This window comes from Puma concolor, chromosome D1 (assembly GCF_028749965.1).
Source record: "Puma concolor isolate L17-30 chromosome D1, mPumCon1.1.hap2, whole genome shotgun sequence".
Taxonomy (NCBI): Eukaryota; Metazoa; Chordata; class Mammalia; order Carnivora; family Felidae; genus Puma; species Puma concolor.
Genome location: NC_141676.1, coordinates 28,074,840 through 28,096,252, shown reverse-complemented (window position 1 = coordinate 28,096,252; position 21,413 = coordinate 28,074,840). Strand labels below are relative to the sequence as shown.

The 21,413-nt window shown below is 44.8% G+C and overlaps 1 protein-coding gene, 1 long non-coding RNA gene and 1 pseudogene across 4 annotated transcripts in view; 1 reads left to right on the top strand and 2 right to left on the bottom strand.

Moving 5' to 3' along the window:
* Positions 1–21,413, top strand: part of KIAA1549L (KIAA1549 like) — a 268,897-nt gene that overhangs the window by 201,147 nt on the left and 46,337 nt on the right. For all 3 annotated transcript variants that reach the window (XM_086677714.1, XM_086677713.1, XM_086677712.1), the window contains 3 exons: positions 4,452–4,579; positions 9,798–9,976; positions 16,013–16,230. In XM_086677714.1, coding sequence (XP_086533840.1) covers positions 4,452–4,579; positions 9,798–9,976; positions 16,013–16,230 — 525 coding nt within the window. The remainder of the gene's footprint in view (positions 1–4,451; positions 4,580–9,797; positions 9,977–16,012; positions 16,231–21,413) is intronic.
* LOC147576567 (uncharacterized) lies at positions 1,585–4,527 on the bottom strand. The gene is made up of 3 exons (XR_015240927.1): positions 4,423–4,527; positions 2,227–2,347; positions 1,585–1,748 (listed from the first exon to the last, which is right to left on the bottom strand). It is a non-coding gene; the product is annotated as an uncharacterized LOC147576567 (long non-coding RNA).
* Positions 11,086–12,763, bottom strand: LOC147576566 (forkhead box protein H1 pseudogene; annotated as a pseudogene).

Genomic DNA, 21,413 nt, shown 5'->3' with positions numbered 1-21,413 from the left:
GGGAGAGGACTAGAAGAGAAGAAATTTGTAGGGGATGATCATGAGTTTGGATGTGGGCATGTTAAGTTTGAGATGTCACTTAGACATTCAAGTGGAAGTGTTCAGAACTCAGCTAACTGTAGAAGTCTGGGGTTCAGAGGAGAGGTCCAGAGTAGAAATATAAATGAGGAGTTGTCAGTATTTAGTTAAGCTGTGACACTGGATGGGGTCACCTGGGAGAGTATAGATAGAAAAGAGACCCACCACCTGACCCCTGGAACACTACAATGATTAGAGGTCCAGGTGATGAAGGGGAATCAGCACAGGAGACCAAAAAGCATCAGGAAAAAAGCCCTGGGGAGGACAAAGCAAGAATAGAATCCAGGAAGCCAAGAGAAGGGAGTAGTTTGAAGGGGAAAGAAGGATTGTCTGTGTCAAATACACAAAGTTTGTGCTGGAGTCGTGCAACAAGTCTCTGTTTTCCCTCCAGGAGCTCTTTGTACTTCAGAGGTACAGAGAAACAGAGGGTTGGATTTCAGCCTGGGTAGGAAAGAAGGTTGAGGGGATGTGGATGAGTTATCTATTGCTCCACAATAAGCTACTCCACAGCTTAGCAGCTTAAAATAGCAGCCTTTTACTTAGCTCCTGATTTTTGGTGGGTCAGAAGTTTGGGCTCAGCTCAGGGTGGTGGTTCTGGGCTAAGATGGGCTTGGCTAATCTCAACTGGGCTCACTCATGTGTCTGTAGTCAGGTGGTAGGTTGGCCAGGCTGGCTTGTTGGTGATAACCTTGTCTGGGGTGGCCAGGTAACTGGGGCTACATGGTCTCTCATCCTCCAGCAGGCCAGCTCTGGATTTCTCGCAGGTTGTCTCACAGGGTGTTCCATGTACCGCAAGAAAACAAGCCCCCAGGGGCAACACTTCTCAAATCTTTGCTTGTGTCAAGTTCACTACTGTCCTGTTGGCCAAAATAAGACACATGGTCTAGTCCAGAGTCAGTGTGGGAGGAGGCTACCAAAGCTTGGTTACAGGGAGGTGAGAATAAATTGGGATCAGAACTGCAAGAGTCTGCCTCAGCATGAAGAGTTGAAACATATGAAGCAATAGATTATTTATCTGAGTTGACTGGCAAGTAGGATTACTTGCAGTAATTATTCTCATTATGATCTTTGCCAAATACAATACAGGCATGTTAAAAACATATTTATCACCTATTAGAGGACACTGAAAAGAGGTAAATAGAATTACTAAAATGAGAATATTAACATAGCACTGCTGGGAAGAATAAAAATTATTTTCTACCCATTCTAGTTGAATGATTTAAATTATGTAAGGATTTCTTTAAAAATGGTCTTTTTTTTTTTTTTTTTTTTTAGAACAAGCATTTCTTCTTGAATTAGCAAGGCATCTACTTTTGGTAAACAAACTCAATTACTTACCCCCAGAATTTTATTAGGAAATATGGGCTTATGAAACAAATATAGATAAAGAAAACAGTGTCTATGCAGCTGAATGATTTCTACATTTGCTTCATAATGTTACCATAAAAACAGAAATTTACTAAGGGCTGTATCATTGCCAAAGCTATGCGAGAAACCTCACCTCTGTTCCAGTTCAGCTGACCACGGGAGTCCAATTCATTTGGGAAGATATTAAGATGCTGAAACCAAAACCAAACCCACGTTGCATTTATTTTTCTGGCGTTTCCGTCTTGCCACATCAGTCTCCTCATTCCTGCTGGTTGTGGCCTGCATAACCTCTCAGAATGGGTCTGTTAGGTGATCCGAAAAGTTTTGCAAGTGAAAAATAGGAGAAACCAGTGATTTGATGGTCATTAAGGTATCTCAGTTTTTAAAAATGGTTTTCAAACTGAAATCTGAGGATTCAGCCACTCGCAGATAATCAGATAGGTGTTGCAGGTCCTTTTCCTCTCACTAAGGCTCCTGGGGATGCTCTTTCGTTGGCCTGTGACTGGGACTAATGGGCAAAGATAGAGAATCAACCTCATAGGGACAGCCATGGGCAATGGGTACTTTAATTCAGTGATTGGCCACAATTGTTCAGCAATTGATTAATCCCCACCTCCATGACTCTTCATCCGGACTCCATGTACACCCATATCCCCAGAAGGGGGGGAGGGGAACTGTTGAGTTCAGTAGCCTAAAACTATGGCCTCACAAGGGGCACTTTCTTGCTCTCAGAAACAGTTTTGTTACTGTCATGTGAGTGGACACATACACAAATCTCACCTTATGTTTTTGACCAGAAGTTTGGGTTGATGGCTCCATGTAAACATAAGTTCATAAGTGGATGAAAGAGTAAAGCAGAGTTGGAGTTTCTCCCCAGAAATGTGTTCATTCATACCTTTCCCTGGAGTTGAGAGGAACAGCCAGAAAATTGTTTCAGGATCAAATGAAGGAAAGACTATGCAAATGATACAAACACTGTTAAGTATATCATGAACGTGAAAATGGGTTATAAGAAGCTTTTCCCCTTTCTTCCTTTCTGGACCTCAATGAAAGCCTTGTTGTCCTAACAAAGCCAGTTGGAAAAGTAGGTGCCATTAACTGTGAGGTTCTGAAAACCATCCAAGGGCTTATGTCTTCTCTTTGTATGTATATTTGTATAGGCAGCACTCTGTGCTCAAATAGATGTTGGGTAAATTATATACACTTAATAAATTATCGGGGGCACCTGGCTGGCTCAGTCAGTGGAGCATGTGACTCTTGATCTCAGGGATGTGGGTCTGAACCCCATCTTGGGGGTTAGAAATTACTTTAAAAAGTAAAATCTTTAAAAAAAATTAATGCCTTATCTATATTTTCTCAAGCTGCATTCTTTGTATTTCTATCTTATGGTGAAGGAGATTTGGGGCCAAATAAACTGGGAAATGGTGGATTAAACAAAAGGAGATGATAGGACCGTTTATGATAGGACTGATGGGGCCTTTGATATGTTAATGTGCATTAGGAGCACCCAAAGAAGGAATATAATAGACAACATTTCCTAAACTTACAGTTGTCTGTGGAACTTTGGCAAGGAATGTCTCATTTGGTTCTGTTGTTCTGTGGAACCCTCTGGGCAGATTTTGCATTATCCCATGGATGTGAGTGGGCACTGTCATTGGTCACGGTTTTAGGGTGCTGAAGTGTACTAAAGAGTACAGGACCGAGAATTCTCCATTCCCATAGGATGAAAAGGGAAAAGGGAGGGGAAGGAAAAAGAACATCTACAAAGATACATAGCTTCCACTTAAAAAGCTGCTTACTTACTGGTCAAGTACTACGTGTTATTCCAGCCAATTTTCCATTGTAGGGGCCTTTAGGTTCCGAATGTGGACAATTGACAGAGAAGAATAAGAAGTTTGACGAGGCCTCTGGATATCTGCCTCCTGATTGTCTCCACAGAAGGGAAGGCAGTTGGACTTTATGATGATCTGAGACCTGAGGGAGCACGAACCTCAGCAGGGGCTCTAAGAGTCCGTTTCCCACAGAGTTTCAGAAGATCAGAATCACCCCCCACCTAAGGGAAGGGGAGAAGGCCCTGTGGCTTGCCCTATGTAATGCCTGCCTCATCTGAGGACATTGTAGGACTCTGTAGGCGCTCTGGTGTGGAGGAGAGCCCCTACCTGCAGGGGGAGCGCTGGTTTCCAGGACTGATTTGCCACTCGCCTTCACATTCCTCACTTGCTAAACAAGGGTGACAGTCACCAAACCAGTGGATTGTCGCAATGATCCACTAACAGTTTTGAAAGCATTCTGCATAGTCTTTGGCACCTACTTGGTGCTTGTGATGGGGAGCCCTTGGACAGCATGGGTGGTGTCCTAGTATCTCTGTATACCAGTGTACCTGGCATAATGCCCAGCACAAAGCTGGTGCACATGACATATTTCCTGAAGAAATCAATAGCTGAAATTGGTAGTTTCAAGTGTAAGTGGTTACCAGTTAGCACAGTGAAAGAATGTGCGTGTGTGCACACGTGCGGATATGTGTAAGACAGAATAACTCAGTGGTGGAGTGACTTAAGCTTTAGTGGTCAAAGTATATCTGTAAAGGGAATAGGCAAAGAGAACCGTGTCTAATGCACGTCCCTGTAGATGTCACGTGAATCAAATGCTCTGCAACACTATCCAAAGTGCCGTGTTTTAAAAAGAGGTCATGCTTACAAACGCCATCACCGCCATTTCCATAGTCACTGGGGGTTAATGGAACAGAGATGGGACCTGAGGGCCGCGCTCACTGAACTTCTCTTTGGAGCTAAGCCTCCACGTAACAATGCACTCCACAGCGACCAGCTGCTTAACCCACGCTGTAGTGTGGGGCTTGCTGTGTTTTCTTTTCCTGTATCATTTCTTCTTTGTGGATAAAACCAGAACGAAAGGCGACAGACATAAACTGTACAAATAAAATAACCTTGAGAGGAGGCTGCTGGAGTCGAAACTTACCATCTCCCTGTTGCTATGGTTACTTCCAGCAGGTCGCCCAGTGAGAATGGCTCTGTCATCAGCAAGGAATCAGGGAAGCCCAGCTCAGGGAGGCGCTCGCCCCAGAATGTAATGGCACAGCAGAAAGTGACAAAGGAGGAGGCACGGAAGAGAAATGGTGAGAAGCCCTCCTTGCCATCACCACCCCTGGGCCCGTCCCACACACACTTGCACACACGTGTGCGCCCACGTTCACACAGACCCATGTGCTATAACCCTACCTTCTTCTCTCTGGTGTGCCCCAGAAGGGTCAGGAGTCTGCTAACTACCTCCTGGGGTATCGCCTCTCCCCTTTTCTGCATTATTGTGTCTCATGCCCTCTGCTCCCTGTTCTTATGGAATTGAGCAGTGCCTTAGAAAAGCCCTGTGCAGCATGAGCTGGTGTTTGCCTGGAATGTTTCTAATTCTTGGCTGAATTGACAGGATTCCTAGCCACAGGTCCACTTGGGCAGCAGATCTCTGACTTACTGCTGGTCGTGGAGATTCCTCTCATTTTCTTGCCCTCACTCCCTTGATAAGTCTTAGGGGTTCAGTCTCTGCCAGTGAATCCAGATGCCACCAATCCACCTCTCCTAGGAGAAACAGCACAGTAATAAATCCGTCATCATAAAACTCAGCCTGTGCTTCTGCCTTTATTCTCCAGGGAAACGTATCTGTTTGGTTTCTCTCTCACACAGATCTTTTCCCTCCCTATAAAGGATGTGCATTGGAGTTTATTTCAAAGTCATCAGAACACAGCCTTACTGTGTTGCTGCACTATCTATACGTTGTGTCTGTTGGACATCCTTGTGTGTCCCCTCCTCCTGGCCCCATCTTTGTCCTGGCCATCGTCTCCATGCACCCCTTCCATGTTTGATGCTGGCTGACTGGAGCCCAGGTTCAACTACCTGGTGCTGCCACTCATATTAGAAGAAATTCCTTTCAGGTCTCAGTGGGTTGTTAGGTGGCATCCTACAGAAATGCCACATGAAAAGCCAAACAATCTGGCACTGGGGTTAGGCGTGCTTCCCTTTTAAAGGAATTTGATGGAGTGTGGTTCAGGGACACTCTCTTGGAGGTAGCTCCAGAATATTCCTTTGTTTCTTTTTTCTGGCCTAAAAAAGAAAAACAAGGAATAATGTTGCACAATAGATTTGTCTTCGGCAGGGAAAATGTGGTCTCCATTCCCATTTCCAGCCATTATATAAAGCACTGGTTTAAATTGTCATACTGATTTGATTCTTGAATTTCTTCTTCTCCTGAATTCCCCATGGCCTGTAACACAGAGGCTGTGCTTTCTACACCAGAATCAGGGTCTGGCACGTGGGGTTTTCCTGGAATATCTACCCTACGTGAGACCACCAGAAATCCTACCTATCACCTTTCTGCCAAGCCAGCTCACAGAAGGCTTCCCAGGAATATATAAAGTCAAGTCAAAGTCTGTCCTCCCACACATGTCCCATCACCCACCCGGGTCCTCAGATGACCTTGAGTAACTCAGCATGTGTCTTTCTCAGACCTTCTTACTATGCATGTGACAACACACACAATGTTTTTTGTTGTATTGCTTTGTTAATAAAGTGAATCAATGTACATACTGTTCTGTGCCCTTTTGCTTGCTTAAAAATGTACAACGTACAGACTCCTCTGTCAGTAAATCACATTTATAAGATGACGCCCTTCCCTCTCCCTTGCATTTAATGCACAGGGGAGGAGGGAGCAGAGCCTGTTCCAGACCCCATCACTCCCCACCCTGGCTGGGGAGATACTGACCTGCCCCAAATGTTCTTGCTGACCTTCCGTTCTTGTTTTTCCACCACTCTACCTGCCTCCTTATTGTTTAGGTCACTTTGATTATTTAAATATCAGTCTCAGAAATAACAAGAGCAGCCTGCATGAATGAAATCCAATTACTGTGCTATGTTGAGGTTTTAATACGTTTGTTCTATCAAAAAGCCATCCTTTCTCCAGGTTTATGGTACTTCATTGCATTTTATTTTTGTCGGAAAGAAACAGAAAGTGAGTTTTCAGGGTTGGCCGCTTCTCTTGTGCCTCAGGTTCCCATTCAGTGAGGTTCAGCTTGAAATTTTCACACAGAAATGATGGGACAGATTTGTTTAAGGTAAAATCCAGCAAATGCTGAAGCCCATCAGAATTCTGGGGTGGACCTTCCATAGAACCTGTCCTTTTCTTCATCACAGGGCTCCACATTCTCATATATCCGTGAGGTTAGAGCTCACCAAAATATCAGTAGTGTGTTTTTTTGGAATGGAAGACAAGCCGAAGGGAGGGAGGAAGGAAGGAAAGAAGGAGGGAAGGAAGGAAGGAATTCCTGATTTATGGAAGTTAAAACCAACAGTGAAAATAAGATACAACTAGATTGGGGACAGTGACATTTATGATGATGCTGATGTGATGGTGTCTAGGGCACTTCTACAGTTTAGCTGTGGCCCTTTCCTTCAGCATTCTCCCACATTTTTTCCTTTAGGGACTAATTATGCATCAAATATTCCCACGAACCTGCTGTACTCCCACACTTTAATAAATGAATATTTAACATATTCTCTTTTTACATCAGTCTTTTGGCAGGGAGCAGGATAACTAATTATTTTTCTCATAAACCTGGAGGGGTTATTGTACACATTCCAAATCTTATTTGAGAATAAGGATGGGCAAGAACTGTAGTTTGTCCAACTTCCAGGATATCCTTTCCCCATCCCATTATAGTTATGCTCTCTCCTTACCCTGTCCACATGGGAAGTGAGGGTGTCACAACCCAGAATCAGTAAAACTGCTGTGTGCTGTCTCTTCACCCTCTGCATGGTTTAGTGATCACAGAACTTGAACTTCTACATGTTCACCTGTTTTGCAAGTACTAACAACTAACAACAATCTCCTTTCCAAAGTCAGGAAATTGTAGTCATTCATTCCTTCCTTCCTTCATTGATGCAGAAAATCCTTATTAAAAGCCAGCTATACCTGAGACACCATTAAAGGCAATAGACATCTGCCTTTTAAAGGGTAGGCAAGAATGGAGCTTATATTCTAGGGGCAGGGATGGGCACAGGTTAAATCAGTACAAGGCAGCAGAGAGAAGTACTATGCAGAAAGTATAACATAACAAGCTGATGGGCAGGTTATTTTAGATTCATGAATAAGGAAGTTTTTTTTCAAGCTGCAGTTGAAAAATAAGAAGGAACTAGGCATGTAAAGACCTAGGGAAAGAGCATTCTGAATGAACACCTAATACAGAATCCCAGAGGTGCAAACAAGCCTGATGTAGGCTGTTCAAGCAGGCCACTGTAGCTGGAGCAAAGTGGATAAAGGGAGAGGTAGGACATGTGCTCGGCCAGGTGGTCAGAGCCAACTCACAAAGACTCAGGGTTGTATTCTGAGAGAGATGAGGCTTTGGAGGGTTATGATCATAGGAGTCCTGTGATCTGGTTACCTTTTGAAGAGATAATCATCCTGGCTGCTGTGACTGTGTATCTTAAGTAGGACAACAACGGTGGAAGCTCACAGGAGAGAGGTTGTTTAGGTGGATTATGTATGTATCACTGCATAACAAACTATCCCAACACCTGGCAACCAAAAATGACAATCTATGTTTATTATCTCATGTAATGTCTGCAAATCAGGAATTAAGGAGTGGCTTAGTTGGGTGGTACTGGCTCAGAGTACCTCAGGAGGTCATAGTCAAGATGTTGACCTGGGTTGTAGTCATCTAAAGGCTTGACTGGGACTTCAGTCCACTTACAAGATGGCTTGCTCACATAGTTATCGGAAGGAGTCTCGGTTTCGTGCTGCGTGGGTTTCTTCATAGGGCTGTTTGAGTGTCCTTATAACATGGTAGTTGACTTTCCCCAGAGTAAGTGATCCACGAGAGAGCAAGGTGGAAGCCACAAAGGTTTTTTTGTTTTGTTTTGTTTTGTTTTTTTATGACCTAGCCTTGGAAGTAACACACTGTCATTTCTGCTATTTCCTATTGGTTACATGGATCGGTCCTATTCATCGTGACTGTGAATATCAGGAGGCTAGGGCCATCTTGGGTGCCATCTTGGAGGCTGGCTGCCATAGGTGGCTTTCATAGTAGTTGTCCAGGTCTGACATAATGGTGGCCAGGCAAGAATTGACCAGCAAAACTCTACTTTAAAAGATGTATGAGTAGAGATTTTCTTCTGTCATTGGCTGTTTGGTGGCCTATTTGCAAATAAGTCCACAGAAGAAGGAAATACTCCAATTATAGCCTATTGTTAGACCATGAGGTATTTTGGCCCCATCGTAAAATAACAATTTACTCAGCTTAATTTGACAAATCTATGATTATGATAAAGTGACAATATGATACAAACTATGTGTTTCTGGGTAATTTAAATGACGTCCCGATCTCTTGAGCAAGCAGTAGGAAAGATGAATACACTTCTATTACGTTCATATTTTATAGAACACCGATTTTGCTCCTAAATTGCCTACTGGTTTAGTTGTTTGAACAGGCTTAATTTATCTCTTGCCCAGCCGTGCTCCATAAACTGTCATTCTTAGAGTTACCTAATGGGAGTGTGCTTTAAGCACAAGTCAATCAGCAAGGTACTACTGGCCCTGGAACTTCTTCTGCCAGCTTAGTTGTGGAAGCACGAGGCAGACTGGTGTCTTTCAGCAATCAGGGCAGAATTATCTGTCAGCAGGGAGAATTACTTTAACAGAGTGTAGGCAGAATTCACTCTACTTAATTAGGGAAGTTGTCTACAGTTTTGAATTAGTTTCTCTGGCAGTTCTTTCTTAGCTTTCTTTTGTTTCGACAAATGAAAAAACCCTAACCCAAATCATTGGAGAAGCAGCCTTGAGAAAGAAAAAAATAAACCAAATGTTAGCAGCAGTTCCTATGGCTGGTTGACCAGGGAAGACTTACTACCCTTACATCTTGCAAAACGGGATGGCTTTGGTGGCACAGACTGAACTGAATGCTGTTACTCTTTTGACTGTCATATTTAAGAATAGTTGCCAGGTTTGGCCAAATTGTACTTTTTTCATCTCCAACTCAAACATAGAGAAAAAAAAATTTACTTTTTTTCCCCAAAAACATTTTGTCACAATTTTGAAAGAATGATTGTTACTGTTTATATTCAAACCTTTACAGTTCTTTCCTACCCATTGATCATGCAGTGGAAGAATGACTCGTATAGATCTTAAGAGAAACCCTTGAACAATAGTGAGCCCTTGGCAAAGAACCAGGTGCTATTGTTGCTGAGGTCACTTTGAGTAAAGTAATGTCCTTAGGCGTTGAGCCTTACACAGATTCCCCCGGATCATGCAGCTCCCCTACACCATAAAAATCAGGTGTTTATGTTGTGCTTCAGTGCCTGCGAGTGACGAAGAGGAAGGAGCGGTGCTTTTTGACAACTCTGGCAAGGCGGCTGCTGATCCCTTTGACACATCTTCTGGATCTGTGCAGCTCATCGCGATAAAACCCACAGCCCTCCCCGTGGTGCATCCCACATCGGACCGGAGCCAGGAGTCAGCAGTCCTCAACGGTGAGGTGAGCACTTGGCGACCCAGAGCGGGGGACAGCCAGTGCAGCCAGGCCTCTGGGAATTCAGACTAAGAGACACCACCTGGGAATGCTGGGTGCAGGTTGCGTCCAGGTGTACAGGACTCTGTCGGTCATGTTTACCTCCGTGTGCACCGGCCTCGACGGGATGAATCAGGACACGAGTCACCCAAAAAAAATGTTGGGTAATGTTTTTGAGGAGTTTTTGCCTTTCTTAAGAAGCCCAAGGGGACTTTTTAAAAACTGTAGTTATGGGGGCACCTGGGTGACTCAGTCAATAGAGCATGTGACACTTGATCTTGGGGTTGTGAGTTCAAGCCCCACATTGAGGGTGGAGTTTATTTAAAAATTGTGGGTTTTTAAAAACAGTAGTTACGAAGAGAAACATCAGAAGTTCTTCCCCACTTTAAGCACACACACACACAACCATCTGCCTTCTTTGGTAACACTCCTAAACTGTTCATTACGGGGTGCCAGTTGTAGTAGAATAAAAGGGGCTTGAGTTGATAAAGAACCAGCAGAGATAATGTCATACAGACAGGAATGTGGTCTACTACATGGGCTTTCAAATGACTTTTACTCCTTTTAGCAAGCTGGAAACAACCCCCTGCCTACTCCCAGGAGGATATCAATGCATATCGTGATGTTAATCAATTTTCCTAAGAGTCTGGAAAAACTTTGTAACATACTCCAGAGAATGATGATTTGACCAAAAAAAAAAAAAACAAAAAAAACAGATGGATGGATGGATAGTAGGTGTGGGCAGGTTAGAGAAGAGCAAAAGGGAAAGTCAGGGAAAGAGTATCTCCTGCCCCAGAATGGTCAGTTAGCTGAAAATGTTTATGAATTTTTAAGAACATGCAATGTGGAACCTGCGTGTGACCATTAACCTTACAGGTGCATACACACATACTTCGTTTTTTCTCTCTTGTCCAGCTGTTGTGTTGATTGTTCATTCCATTTGTTTATACTCTGCTGTTGTTACCTACAACAGGTGGGAGATTTCCAAGGTTTTAAAGTCTTTTCCCCATCACACCTTAAGGAACATGCCAGGCCCCTGTATACCTGGGTGTTGAAACCATATCAGGGGCTCATCCTCATTCCCTGATCCGGGCCACATGATTCAGGAAGTGCCTCTTGCTTTCTGGACAGGAAGACTGAGCTGGCATAAAGGTGTGATAGGTTGAGGTTCATCAATCTTGGGGTTTTTTGTTTGTTTGTTTACTCCTTTACTGTTATCTTTTCCCCAAAAAGGTGCTTCCTCATTCCCAAGGAGATGAAGGAGGACAAGATTTTATGCTGGAGCCACCATTTGGTTCTCCTTCCCCTAGCCCAGAGCCAGGGAACAGAAGTGACACATAGGGATGATGGATGGAAGAAAGGAATGGATGGATAGAGAGGACCAGAGAAAGTAGGATCAGGAAGGCGCTACTCCAAGCAAAGCCCCATTCCTTCCAGTCTTACCTCTGGGGCTAGGAGAGGCATGACTGACCATTGAGGCCAGGGTGGTGCCCAGCTGGGTCACAACCCTTTGTGGGATAGTCTAATAAACATCGTGGATTCTCAGCACCACTGGTGCCTAGTGTTTCCAGGCTTCTGTGGCCACAGACACCTCTTGGTCTTCTTGGCCTTGGTTTCCCAACACACCGATGGTGGCAGGAAGGGGTAGGGGAGAAAAGCATCCCTGTTCCGGGAGCCTCACAGGCTGTATCAGGAGAGCAACCCCCTGGATTGGAGGCAGGTGGATCCCAGACATGGCTAACCCACATATCATAGATGCTCTTGTTGAGTGGCATCCCCTGGAAAAGGGCATCTAGATCCCAGAACAACCCTGAGGGGCCATGGGTTTCAGGGGCCAACCCCTAGTAGGCTGGGCCAATTGAAGGTGGGCATGGGGACAGGATATGGGTAGTACTGGAACCAAGAGCATTATCACATTGGGAGTGTAGATGGGCAAGTTGGAGGTGGGCAGCTGCCCCCAAAGTGAAGGCCTGTGACTCCCACTGGACAGCCCCCCAGGGTCTGGGGTACTCTGCAGTAAGTGGAAGGAGCAGACTCTATGCTCAGGGGAGAGGGTGCAGGCCTCCTGGTTCCCCTCTGGGAAGTCTCTCCCTCTGCTCTACTGAGCCCAGGGAGGGGGTGAAGGGGCCACAGGGCCTCTCAGAGGGCAGCACTGGAGTGGGCACCACCTCCTTCCCACTGTGCCCAGAGCCAGCTGGACCTGGGCTGCTCCATGGTGCCCTCTCCCTGGTGTCCCCTAGCAAAGACTTTATGCTAACGCCCTCACTGGGCGGTGGCTGGGAAGTGGGGAGCCGGTATCACCAGCTGTGCAGCATGTAGGGGCCCAGGTCCTTGGCAAAGGCTCCCCACAAGCCCCTGCTCTGCCAGCCCCAACACGGGGCCAGGTTGTGCAGCCCCAGCCCCTCAGCTAGGATCAGGCTCATGACGACCGCCCAGAAGTTGCCCTTGACCTGGAGCTTCCCAGGATCTTTAGGCACCTTGCGGGAGCATCAGTTTGAGGAGAGGTTGTGGCAGATGGAATCCTTCTAGCCCTACGGTAGTCCCTGAAGAAGGGGAATGTGGCCCGGACCTGATGGATGATCTGGGCCAGCTTCAACCTGTGGGAGGGTGCAGCCTGTACCACCCAGGCAACCATGGCCAAGTAGGTGTAGGGGGGCTTGTTATGCCACAGGTATCTCTGTTTCCTCCCCATGGGGGCTGGGAAGACAACTCCAACCTGGGAAGCCCCAGGCCTGGGTCACTGCAGGTCCCCATACAGGGGAGGCAAGCGGTGTGGGCAGGGGCCTGGCCCTGTGGAGGGTGCAAGGCAGCGTGGCAGTGTGGTGAGGCAGGGCTGGGGGCCTGAGGCCCAAGGTTCCTCCATTTTTAGAAGGAACTTCACTGGTTATAGACTTACAGAGCACTTCTGTGCTAACTTCCTCATTTTTTAGACAAAGAAACTGAGGCCAGAGGGTCAAGTGGCTTGCTCAGAGTCACACGGTAGTTATTGTGATAGCCATGATACAATGTTCGGGAGCCCTGAATCCCTGTCCAGTGCTCCTTCCCTCTCTTTAACTCACTGCGGCCCATTAGTGAAAACTAGCATTGTGCTTAATAGAGCACAGACTCTCAAGCTATGCTTCAAGGATTTGAATTCATCTCTTCTACTTACTCTTCTTGTGACCTTAGGCAGGTTAGTTCGTTTCTTTGTGCCTCGGTATTTCCATTTGTAAAATGGGGCTATTGGGAAAATCAAATGAGTTAATATAAGTAAAATCCTTAGAACAGTGCTTAGCACACAATAAGTACATTATCATTGGTATTATTAATTAGTCAGCCAATGAGCAAGGATTTGTTGATCATTTATCATTTTATATTGCCCGCTTCTATACCTTGGGGACCTGTGTGTCTTCTCAAAGCCAATCATGCCCTCCAAATCTTTTGTTAGGCACACTTCTGCCACCAGACACACAAGCCCAGTGATAAAGGCCTCTGAGGTTGTCACTAATGCACTGCTAACTGCTCTTGATCAGCATGTTCTGCCCAGTAAGGACCCAGAGAGTGGTCGCCATGCCTGGATCTTTAAACCCCAGCTTGGTGATGTGAATGTCATGGGGACACATTCTGGATCTCAGCTAAATTCAACATTTCACTCCCTTTTTCTGCCAGGCTCATCACCCCATCCCAGTAGGAGAACAGATGAGCATTTTGCCTACCCAGAAATGGATACTTGTTACATTATGGTAGCTAAAGGAATGGACCTTGCTGGCATTTGGACTGGAAAAGAGGCCTGAACTGATCCCTGTAATTTGCTGCCCTGTGGCATTTAAGGCAGATGGTCTTATAATTTTCTTCCTTTTTCTCTTATGGTTGGCTTGTTTCAGTGAAGAAACCACAACCCCAAAGCCATAAATTTTCCTTTTATGAATTATAGGTAATTATTTTAAACATTATTTTAAAGAAAACATAACAACCACATAGAATGTTCAGAAGAAAAAAGAAAAATCACTGTAATCTCACTACCCTACCATATCCTGTTTTCATTTTCTCTACCTCCTCCTCAAACTTTTGATCAAACTCATGTATATTTTAGAATCTCATAGAGACAACTTTATATCTTGTATCTGAAACATTTGCGGTGTTGCTATGGTCTTTGGGATGGTTACTGTTAATGACTTAGTTAAGTAGGTATACCATTGATTGGAAAAGTGATCTCCCATTGTTCAAAGCTTCCAGGTATTTTTTTTTTTTTTTGGTTTTAGTTTTAGTTCCAGTTATTATATGTGAGCAATTTCATGCTTGACTTTGAAAATCTCTTTATTCTGACATAATTTCAGATTTACCTAAGAGTTGCAGTGATAGTACAGAGAGCCCCACCGGCTCTTTACCTACCCCGAGTGTGAACATCTTACATAACCACCAAATAATTATCAAACCCAGAAAATTAACATTTGTACTCTGTGATTGACTAATCTAAGACCTAATTTGAATTTCACTGGTTTTCCAGCTAATGTCTCTTTCCTGTTCCCAGGATCCGGTCCAAGATCCCACATAGCATTTAGTTGTGTCCTTAGTCTCCTCCAGTCTGAACAGTTCCTCAGTCATTCCTTGTGACCATTCTTTGTCTCATGACCATTACTCTTTTGAAGAGTGCTGGCCAGTTATCATGTACAATATCTCTCGGTCTGGGTTTGTCCAGTGTTTTCTAATGATTGGATTGAAGTTATGCATTTTTGGCATAACCACGGGGGTGATAGTCCCTTTTGTCAGCATCATATCGGGAAATATTTGATAGTGATGTGACTGATTACTGGTGATGTTAACTTTCATCCCTGACTTTGAAGCTCTCTTGGAATGTTGCTTAAGGAGAGATTCCAGAAATGGGATTCCTGCCTCAGAGGATGTCATACTAGCTTCTTGTCCCTTTTAGTTTTCTTGGTGGCAGGCAGAATAAGGGAACAATTAAGACCTGTGAAATGCTACCAGCCTAAAAATATCATTAGGGCCCAGGTTGGGGAGATCTTTGCAAAAGTTAGGAAAAGTATGCTGTAAAAACAAAATATCTAAATGGAGCTGTGTGTTGATGAACCTTCGGCCTCATCCTGTAGGTTGATACGTATCTTACCACTAGATGAATTATCTCTTTATGCATTACAGAAAACTCTTTTAAAGATTATTTTAAAGCAAACATAATAACAACACTATACATGGTTATATTAATATAGTCAAGTCCGGTTACAAACAGCACTGATGGTCCTCCATGTAATCCAGTAGGTGTCAGGCTGACTTCATCATTCAGCTTCATTCGTGGGTGTAACTTCCTCATCATTTGTTATTTATTTAACATAGCCATCTGTTGGTATCTTTGACAAGTCAGAAGGTGTGTTGGCCATGTTCCTCTTGATGTGACCAGACTGACTTTGCCCCGTAGAGCAAAAATTGGCTGGCATTAGTGGCCATACAAGGCTTCAGAACTACCTATCTCTCAAGAAAGATACAGATTGACAAAAATAAGCTCTCACATGCAGGTTGGTAGAGTGGAAGGACCTTGGGAACAGCATGTCTGCTCTCCCTTCTCCCTAAGTTCATCCTAACTCAGCCTCTTCAGGAACTGGCTATTGTATCCATCTGGGCACCAGCTAAATGGCTAGGGGATGTCATTGGGTTCCTCAGGGCTGGAGCTAGAAGTAGAGCACCAACTCAGAAGCTCCCACACAGGAGAACCAAAGGAGTTAAGGTGGGATCAGCCTTACACCACAAAGACCTGAGGAGGTTTGGGTAGGCTAGGGAGAAGAAGCCCCCGATGGAAGGTCCAGGTGACTTAGGTGACTGTTGGGCTCCACACTGTTTGTGGCCCACTGTTGGGGGCTGGTCTTGGAATGGGACACAGGTGGGTCTAGCTGGCTCAAGGACCTGAGGTGAAGCCTAGGACAGCTTTTGCAGGAGTTGTGATCTGGTGAAAACCTCCCACCTGTTGGCCATGCCTGGTCAGCTGTGGGCCTGAGACATACTCTCTCTCCCCAGGTAAACAAAGCCCTGAAGCAGAAGTCAGACATCGAGCACTATCGGAACAAGCTACGCCTCAAAGCCAAGAGGAAGGGATATTACGACTTTCCACCAGTGGAGACAAACAAGGCTCAGACAGAAAGAAAAAAGATGTATGAGAAAACCCCAAAGGAAATCGAGCACGTTTTGGATCCAGACCCAGAACTGTGTGCTCCATTCGCTGAGTCTAAAAACAGGTGCAGTGTCTAAGGGCTTCTCTGATGGTCCCAGGACCGTTAGTGGGATGAGGGCAGAGGGTGCCTTGGGTAATACAGCTCTGGTCTCTTGATCTGTCCTTAGGACTGTGATCATTGCTGGCTGCTGATCTGGACCATGCTAGTCTGTGCAAGCCAGTACTCCATAATGAGTTTAGAAAAGAATAAAACTGAAGCCATTAAAAAAAAAAATACTTGGGCAAACAACCGTAATTGTCCTTTAGCTTAATAATATTTCCAAACCAGTAGCTGTTTCAGAGATGGGTAAAGATATAATTATCACACTCCTGGTTATGCAACTTCCAGATCAAAAGACATTGTATTTTTCAATTAATTATTGGCTCTTGTGTAAGAAAAGCAAATTTTATGCCCTACCCTTTCATTCAGCATCAGTAAATACTTACCACATACCTACTCAGAGCTCTGTGCTGAGTTCATCTCTTTAATTCATAGATTTGTTCATTTATTTGACATTTATCATTACCTACTCTGTACTGGGCACCCTGCAAGCTGCTGAATACTCTCGTGGCCATGTAGGCTTTTTCTCATTCATTCATTCATTCATTCATTCGTTCATTCCACTCATTTAGCATTTTATGGTAGACAAGACAGCCCAGTCATTGCTTTTGTGGAACTTAAGGTCTGATGGGACAAAAAGATAGCTACCCTCAGAAGTTTGTTACTCGTAAGTGCAGAGGGTGTTTGCAACGTGAGGTGATATAACAGCCTAAAAGGGGGACCTGGCCTCAGAGGGAGGGTGAGGCCCAGCGGTTTGGATTGACATCTTCCCAAGCTTTGTTGCTCACTAAGCAGAGAGTGAGCGACCTCACCTACTGGTTTAGCAAAGCTAAACATCTTTCTTCTTTCCTCCCCATCCTAAAGCACCTCCTCAGAAGCATTTTCATGGTTTGAGACCATCCCTTTCAAATATACATTCTCCTTGGCAACAGCCCCTTGGCTTTGGGCGTGCCAGCTCTCCGATCCACGCCATACACAGCCTTGGCAGATCCACCCTCCACGAACTGGGTGAGACATGACAGCTCCCGCCCTGAGTGGGTATTTGTTAAAAGCACACATGACTATGTGACAGGCTCAGATGGGATCACAAGATCAAGGTGGGAGGAGGGGCCCAATTTTATTAGCAGAATTGGTATCATTTATTTATAGTAAAGGAAAGAAAGAATTCATTTACCATGCTTCTAATTAGACTTGGTGGGTCTGATCAGCTGTTGATGTAAAAATCACACTTTTGACGGGGCTCACGTGTATTGTGATACAACATGTATGTGTCACCGTGTTGATAACTGTAGAAAGGAGGGAAGAAGGGTATGGATTTTATAGGAAGGCTGGTGGCTTCTTCAGCTTGTAAGCCACACTTGAGGACTTTTTAGTCAGGGGTCTTCTACAGACTGGGGCAGAGAGTTGCTTTTCCCGGGTTTTCTGCTGCCACTTGGGAAAAGAATCAAGAGTCATGTGCAAATACAAGGAACTTAGCTTGGAAGTTATTTGGGAAATACATAAAATATTTCAGTTGAAGCTTTTTATAAGGAGAGTGGACACAACTTCATTGCCATAGACCTGCATCCCCACTGCTCAGCAAAAGCTCAGGCCAGATTCTCAAGGCCCTTCGATGGCCTGCTGATGCTGTCAGTGTGTATTCCATTCTCCATAAATGTCTGTTGAAGAAGGGATTGAACAACTCTCAAAATAATGTTTAAAAAATTTTTTTAACATTATGAAGGGGAAATATGGAAGATCCCAAATTGGGTGAGGTGGGTTAGGAATGGAGAGGAGACGAATAAGGGATGGCAGTGGAAAGGGAAGGATTAACAGAGACAAAGAGAGTGGCAGTGACTTGGTAAGCTCTGAGGTGTTACTCTTTTCTTCTTCTTTTTTTTTTTTTTAAGTTTATTTATTTTGAGAGAGAGAGGGAGAGAGAGAGAATCCCAAACAGGCTCAGCGCTGTCAGCGCAGAGCCCCACACAGGGGCTTGATCTCGGGAACCGTGAGATCACGACCTGAGCTGAAATCAAGAGTCGGACACTTAACCAACGGAGCCACGCAGGCACCCCCCTGAGGTGGTATTCTTGTCACACTCTGTCGTTGACTCGAGAGGCTGCTCCTCGTGTGTGGTGTCTGTTGTCACAGGTTGGAGTTACCTGTTCATTGGTGCTCTCAGTTCAGCTCCGCAGAGGTTCTGCCCTCAGTGACGTCACCACTGCAAGGCACACGTGAGGGAATCATTGTCCGGTCCAGGGGTGACCAGGATTTTACCCTGAGACCTAAATTACATCAAATCAGAGACAGCGTTTAGATTCGAAACGTTGACTCATCCCCACCTCTTTTAAAAGAGTCCTCACAGCTTTTTCTTTAAAGTCAGAAGAACACCCCCATTTTTATGTTATAAACTCTTACCCGGAGGCACAAAGAATGTAATGTAACTGAGGCAGATGCTGGCAGAGTCCCCCCCGCTACAGATTCCCATGGCCCCCACTGCTCTGGTACATCCTACATCCAGCAGCATCCTCCTTCCTGTGAGCATCTATGACTCTGATTTGAGGGCTTTTTCTCAGCAGCCCCCGCCAGAAGTGCCACGTAGCTGATGCGCTCTGGAGCAGTTTCAGTCAATGACAGATGGGAGCCGATGGGTAAACACCCCAGCAGGAGAACTCTGAGGCGTAAGGCACACTGTTGTAATAACCACATTTTCTAGCTTTTGTATTTGACCGTTTGACTTCTGGAATCTTGCCAACTCTTAGAGAAACTGCCCCTCCCAGGGCTGTCTAGCCAATTCCTAGAGACTGGCAAGGGCTGGCCTGCAGGTGCCCCTTTTATATGTGAACCAAACAAGCCAGAGTCCATGCCCCAACCTCCTCCTTCACCAAGGGCTGTCACACTCTGGGCTCCAATCCCCCTGCCCTGACCACCTGAGGACAGGGTACCTCACAACCAGGAACAGCCCCTATGTCCCAGGGGGCTGCTGAAATTATTCCAGAAATCCAATCTGTGGCCCATTTACCCTGCCTTGCCTTCCCAAAGAAACCACAATAAAGTCTCTTGCCTTTACCTCCTACTGCCTTGTGACTGATCCTGGTGCCTCCCCATGTGGTGCCCCATGGCATGCCCCATCCCCTTGGAATTGTAAGTATAACAAACTATCTTTTCAACGGCGGTCACCTCCTGATCTGTTGGTCTTGCCATATCTAAATAAAATAAAGCCTACATTTTAATGCAACTATGCCCCATGCTTCTCCAGGAATATTGAGCCCTAGCTGCCCAAAATACTAATCTGCTGTATATCATACCCTTTATCAACCTCCTTCCTGAGAATTCTCTAGATTGAGTCCTGGCTGCCCAAAATACTAATCTGCTGTATATCATACCCTTTATCAACCTCCTTCCCGAGAATTCTCTGTCTCATTTCCCCACTTCCCAACTTGTGCTTCCTGGAATCTCTTCCCAAGTAAACCATTTGCACTCAAATCCTCACAGAGCCTGCTTCCAGGAATACCCAACCTAAGGCAATAACTTACAAAGACAGAGCTGCTCTGATGGAAGCAGGGCCTCGGCCTCCTCCTCCTCCTCGCTGGTTTATGTTCCATCCTTATGGAACCCGGGGTTTCCACAGAACACAGTTTGGGAACTACTTTCTTAAACTTTATTGTGGGATCAAAAAACCTCTGAAAATGCAAATAAAATTTATCACTATCTGTGCAGCAGTATTTTCAGAGGTAAAAAACTTTGCAAGTTTCAAAATGTATTAACTTTTAAAGAATATAGCAAAATACAAACAAGAAATGAATGTATCTAATGGAACTCCATTAGAGAGGTAATTCCTCTACCAAGAGCCTAATTTATTTCTAAGTAGTTGCTTACACACCAGGCACACATTAGTGGTCTGCTCAATTGAGATCCATGTTAAATAGCAGCCTTTAGGCTGGGTATCATAATGGAACACTGTCTTTGATGGAAAAGGAGACTGGAGTGCACCCCAGTGTCTAAGTACTCACCCACATTCATGGTTCTTGAAAGGGCTCACAGTCTCGCTATTGTATTTCTAATACTTCCAAAACAGCCTACTTAAATGTCAATTGCTAATCCTAGTATTTACTGCCCCCCCCCCACACCCTTATTAGTAAATCTTTTCTAAATGGGCTAATTGGCAATCTCAGTACAGTTGTGAAGCCTGCTTTTTTAAAAAGTGATTTGTAATTAGGTCAAGGATGAGAATTCTTTGGGATCTGCCTTAAAGTGTGAATCACTCTGTATCACAAGGTCGTGTTCCATTCCTAAAGGAAGCTTCTAATTGCAGATAACGACAGGGCAGTTTATACTATTAGGTTTAAGCTCCTATATTAGTCAGGATTCTTTTGGTTGCAAATGATGGCAACCCAGCACCAACTGGTTAAATACAAAGAGAATTCATCAGTGAATGTGAAAGGTCAAGACTTCAGGCATGACCGGATCCAAGGGGTCATACAACGTCCCCCCTTTTTAGCTTGCCCTCTCATCACTCTTAGCTGGTTCCTCTTCAGGCTCTTGCCTCATAGTGGAAAACTGGCTGCCAGCAATTTTTGGCTTATATCCTGTCCTCTTAGAAACTTCAATGCCAAGAGAATGCCTCTTTCCTGGTTGCTCTGGTGAAAGCCCTGAGACTCAGTCTCATTAGACCAACTCACATGACCACCCTCTAACCGATCATTGTGGCCATGGGGATGTGATGCTTGATTGTCCAGCCTGAATCACAGGCTAACCACAACAGGAAGGATAGCCTCCAGAGAACATCATAGTGCTGTCACCAAAAGAAGGTTAACATGGGTATCAGGCAAGCAGAGATCACAGAGGCTCTCTAAACACATGTAAGCTCCTCATAGTGAGGGAGCAGGCCTAATAATGTCTATTTTATCCCCTAGGCCAATTGCAAGGGTAGTGTTTCACCTTGGGAATTCTAAGGGCTATTCTAGACTAATAATAGCATGTGACTCTCATGCCATCACTAACTGGGTGTGTGATCATGAAGAGGTACATATATGTATACCTGCCAGGTTTCTGGCTCCCCACATAGTCACTGGGAATAAAGAATGTGACCTCTTCACCTTTAACCCATGAATGGATAGAATCTTGGAACGGAGACATAAAATAGGTGGTGTTTGGGGAAGTCTCTG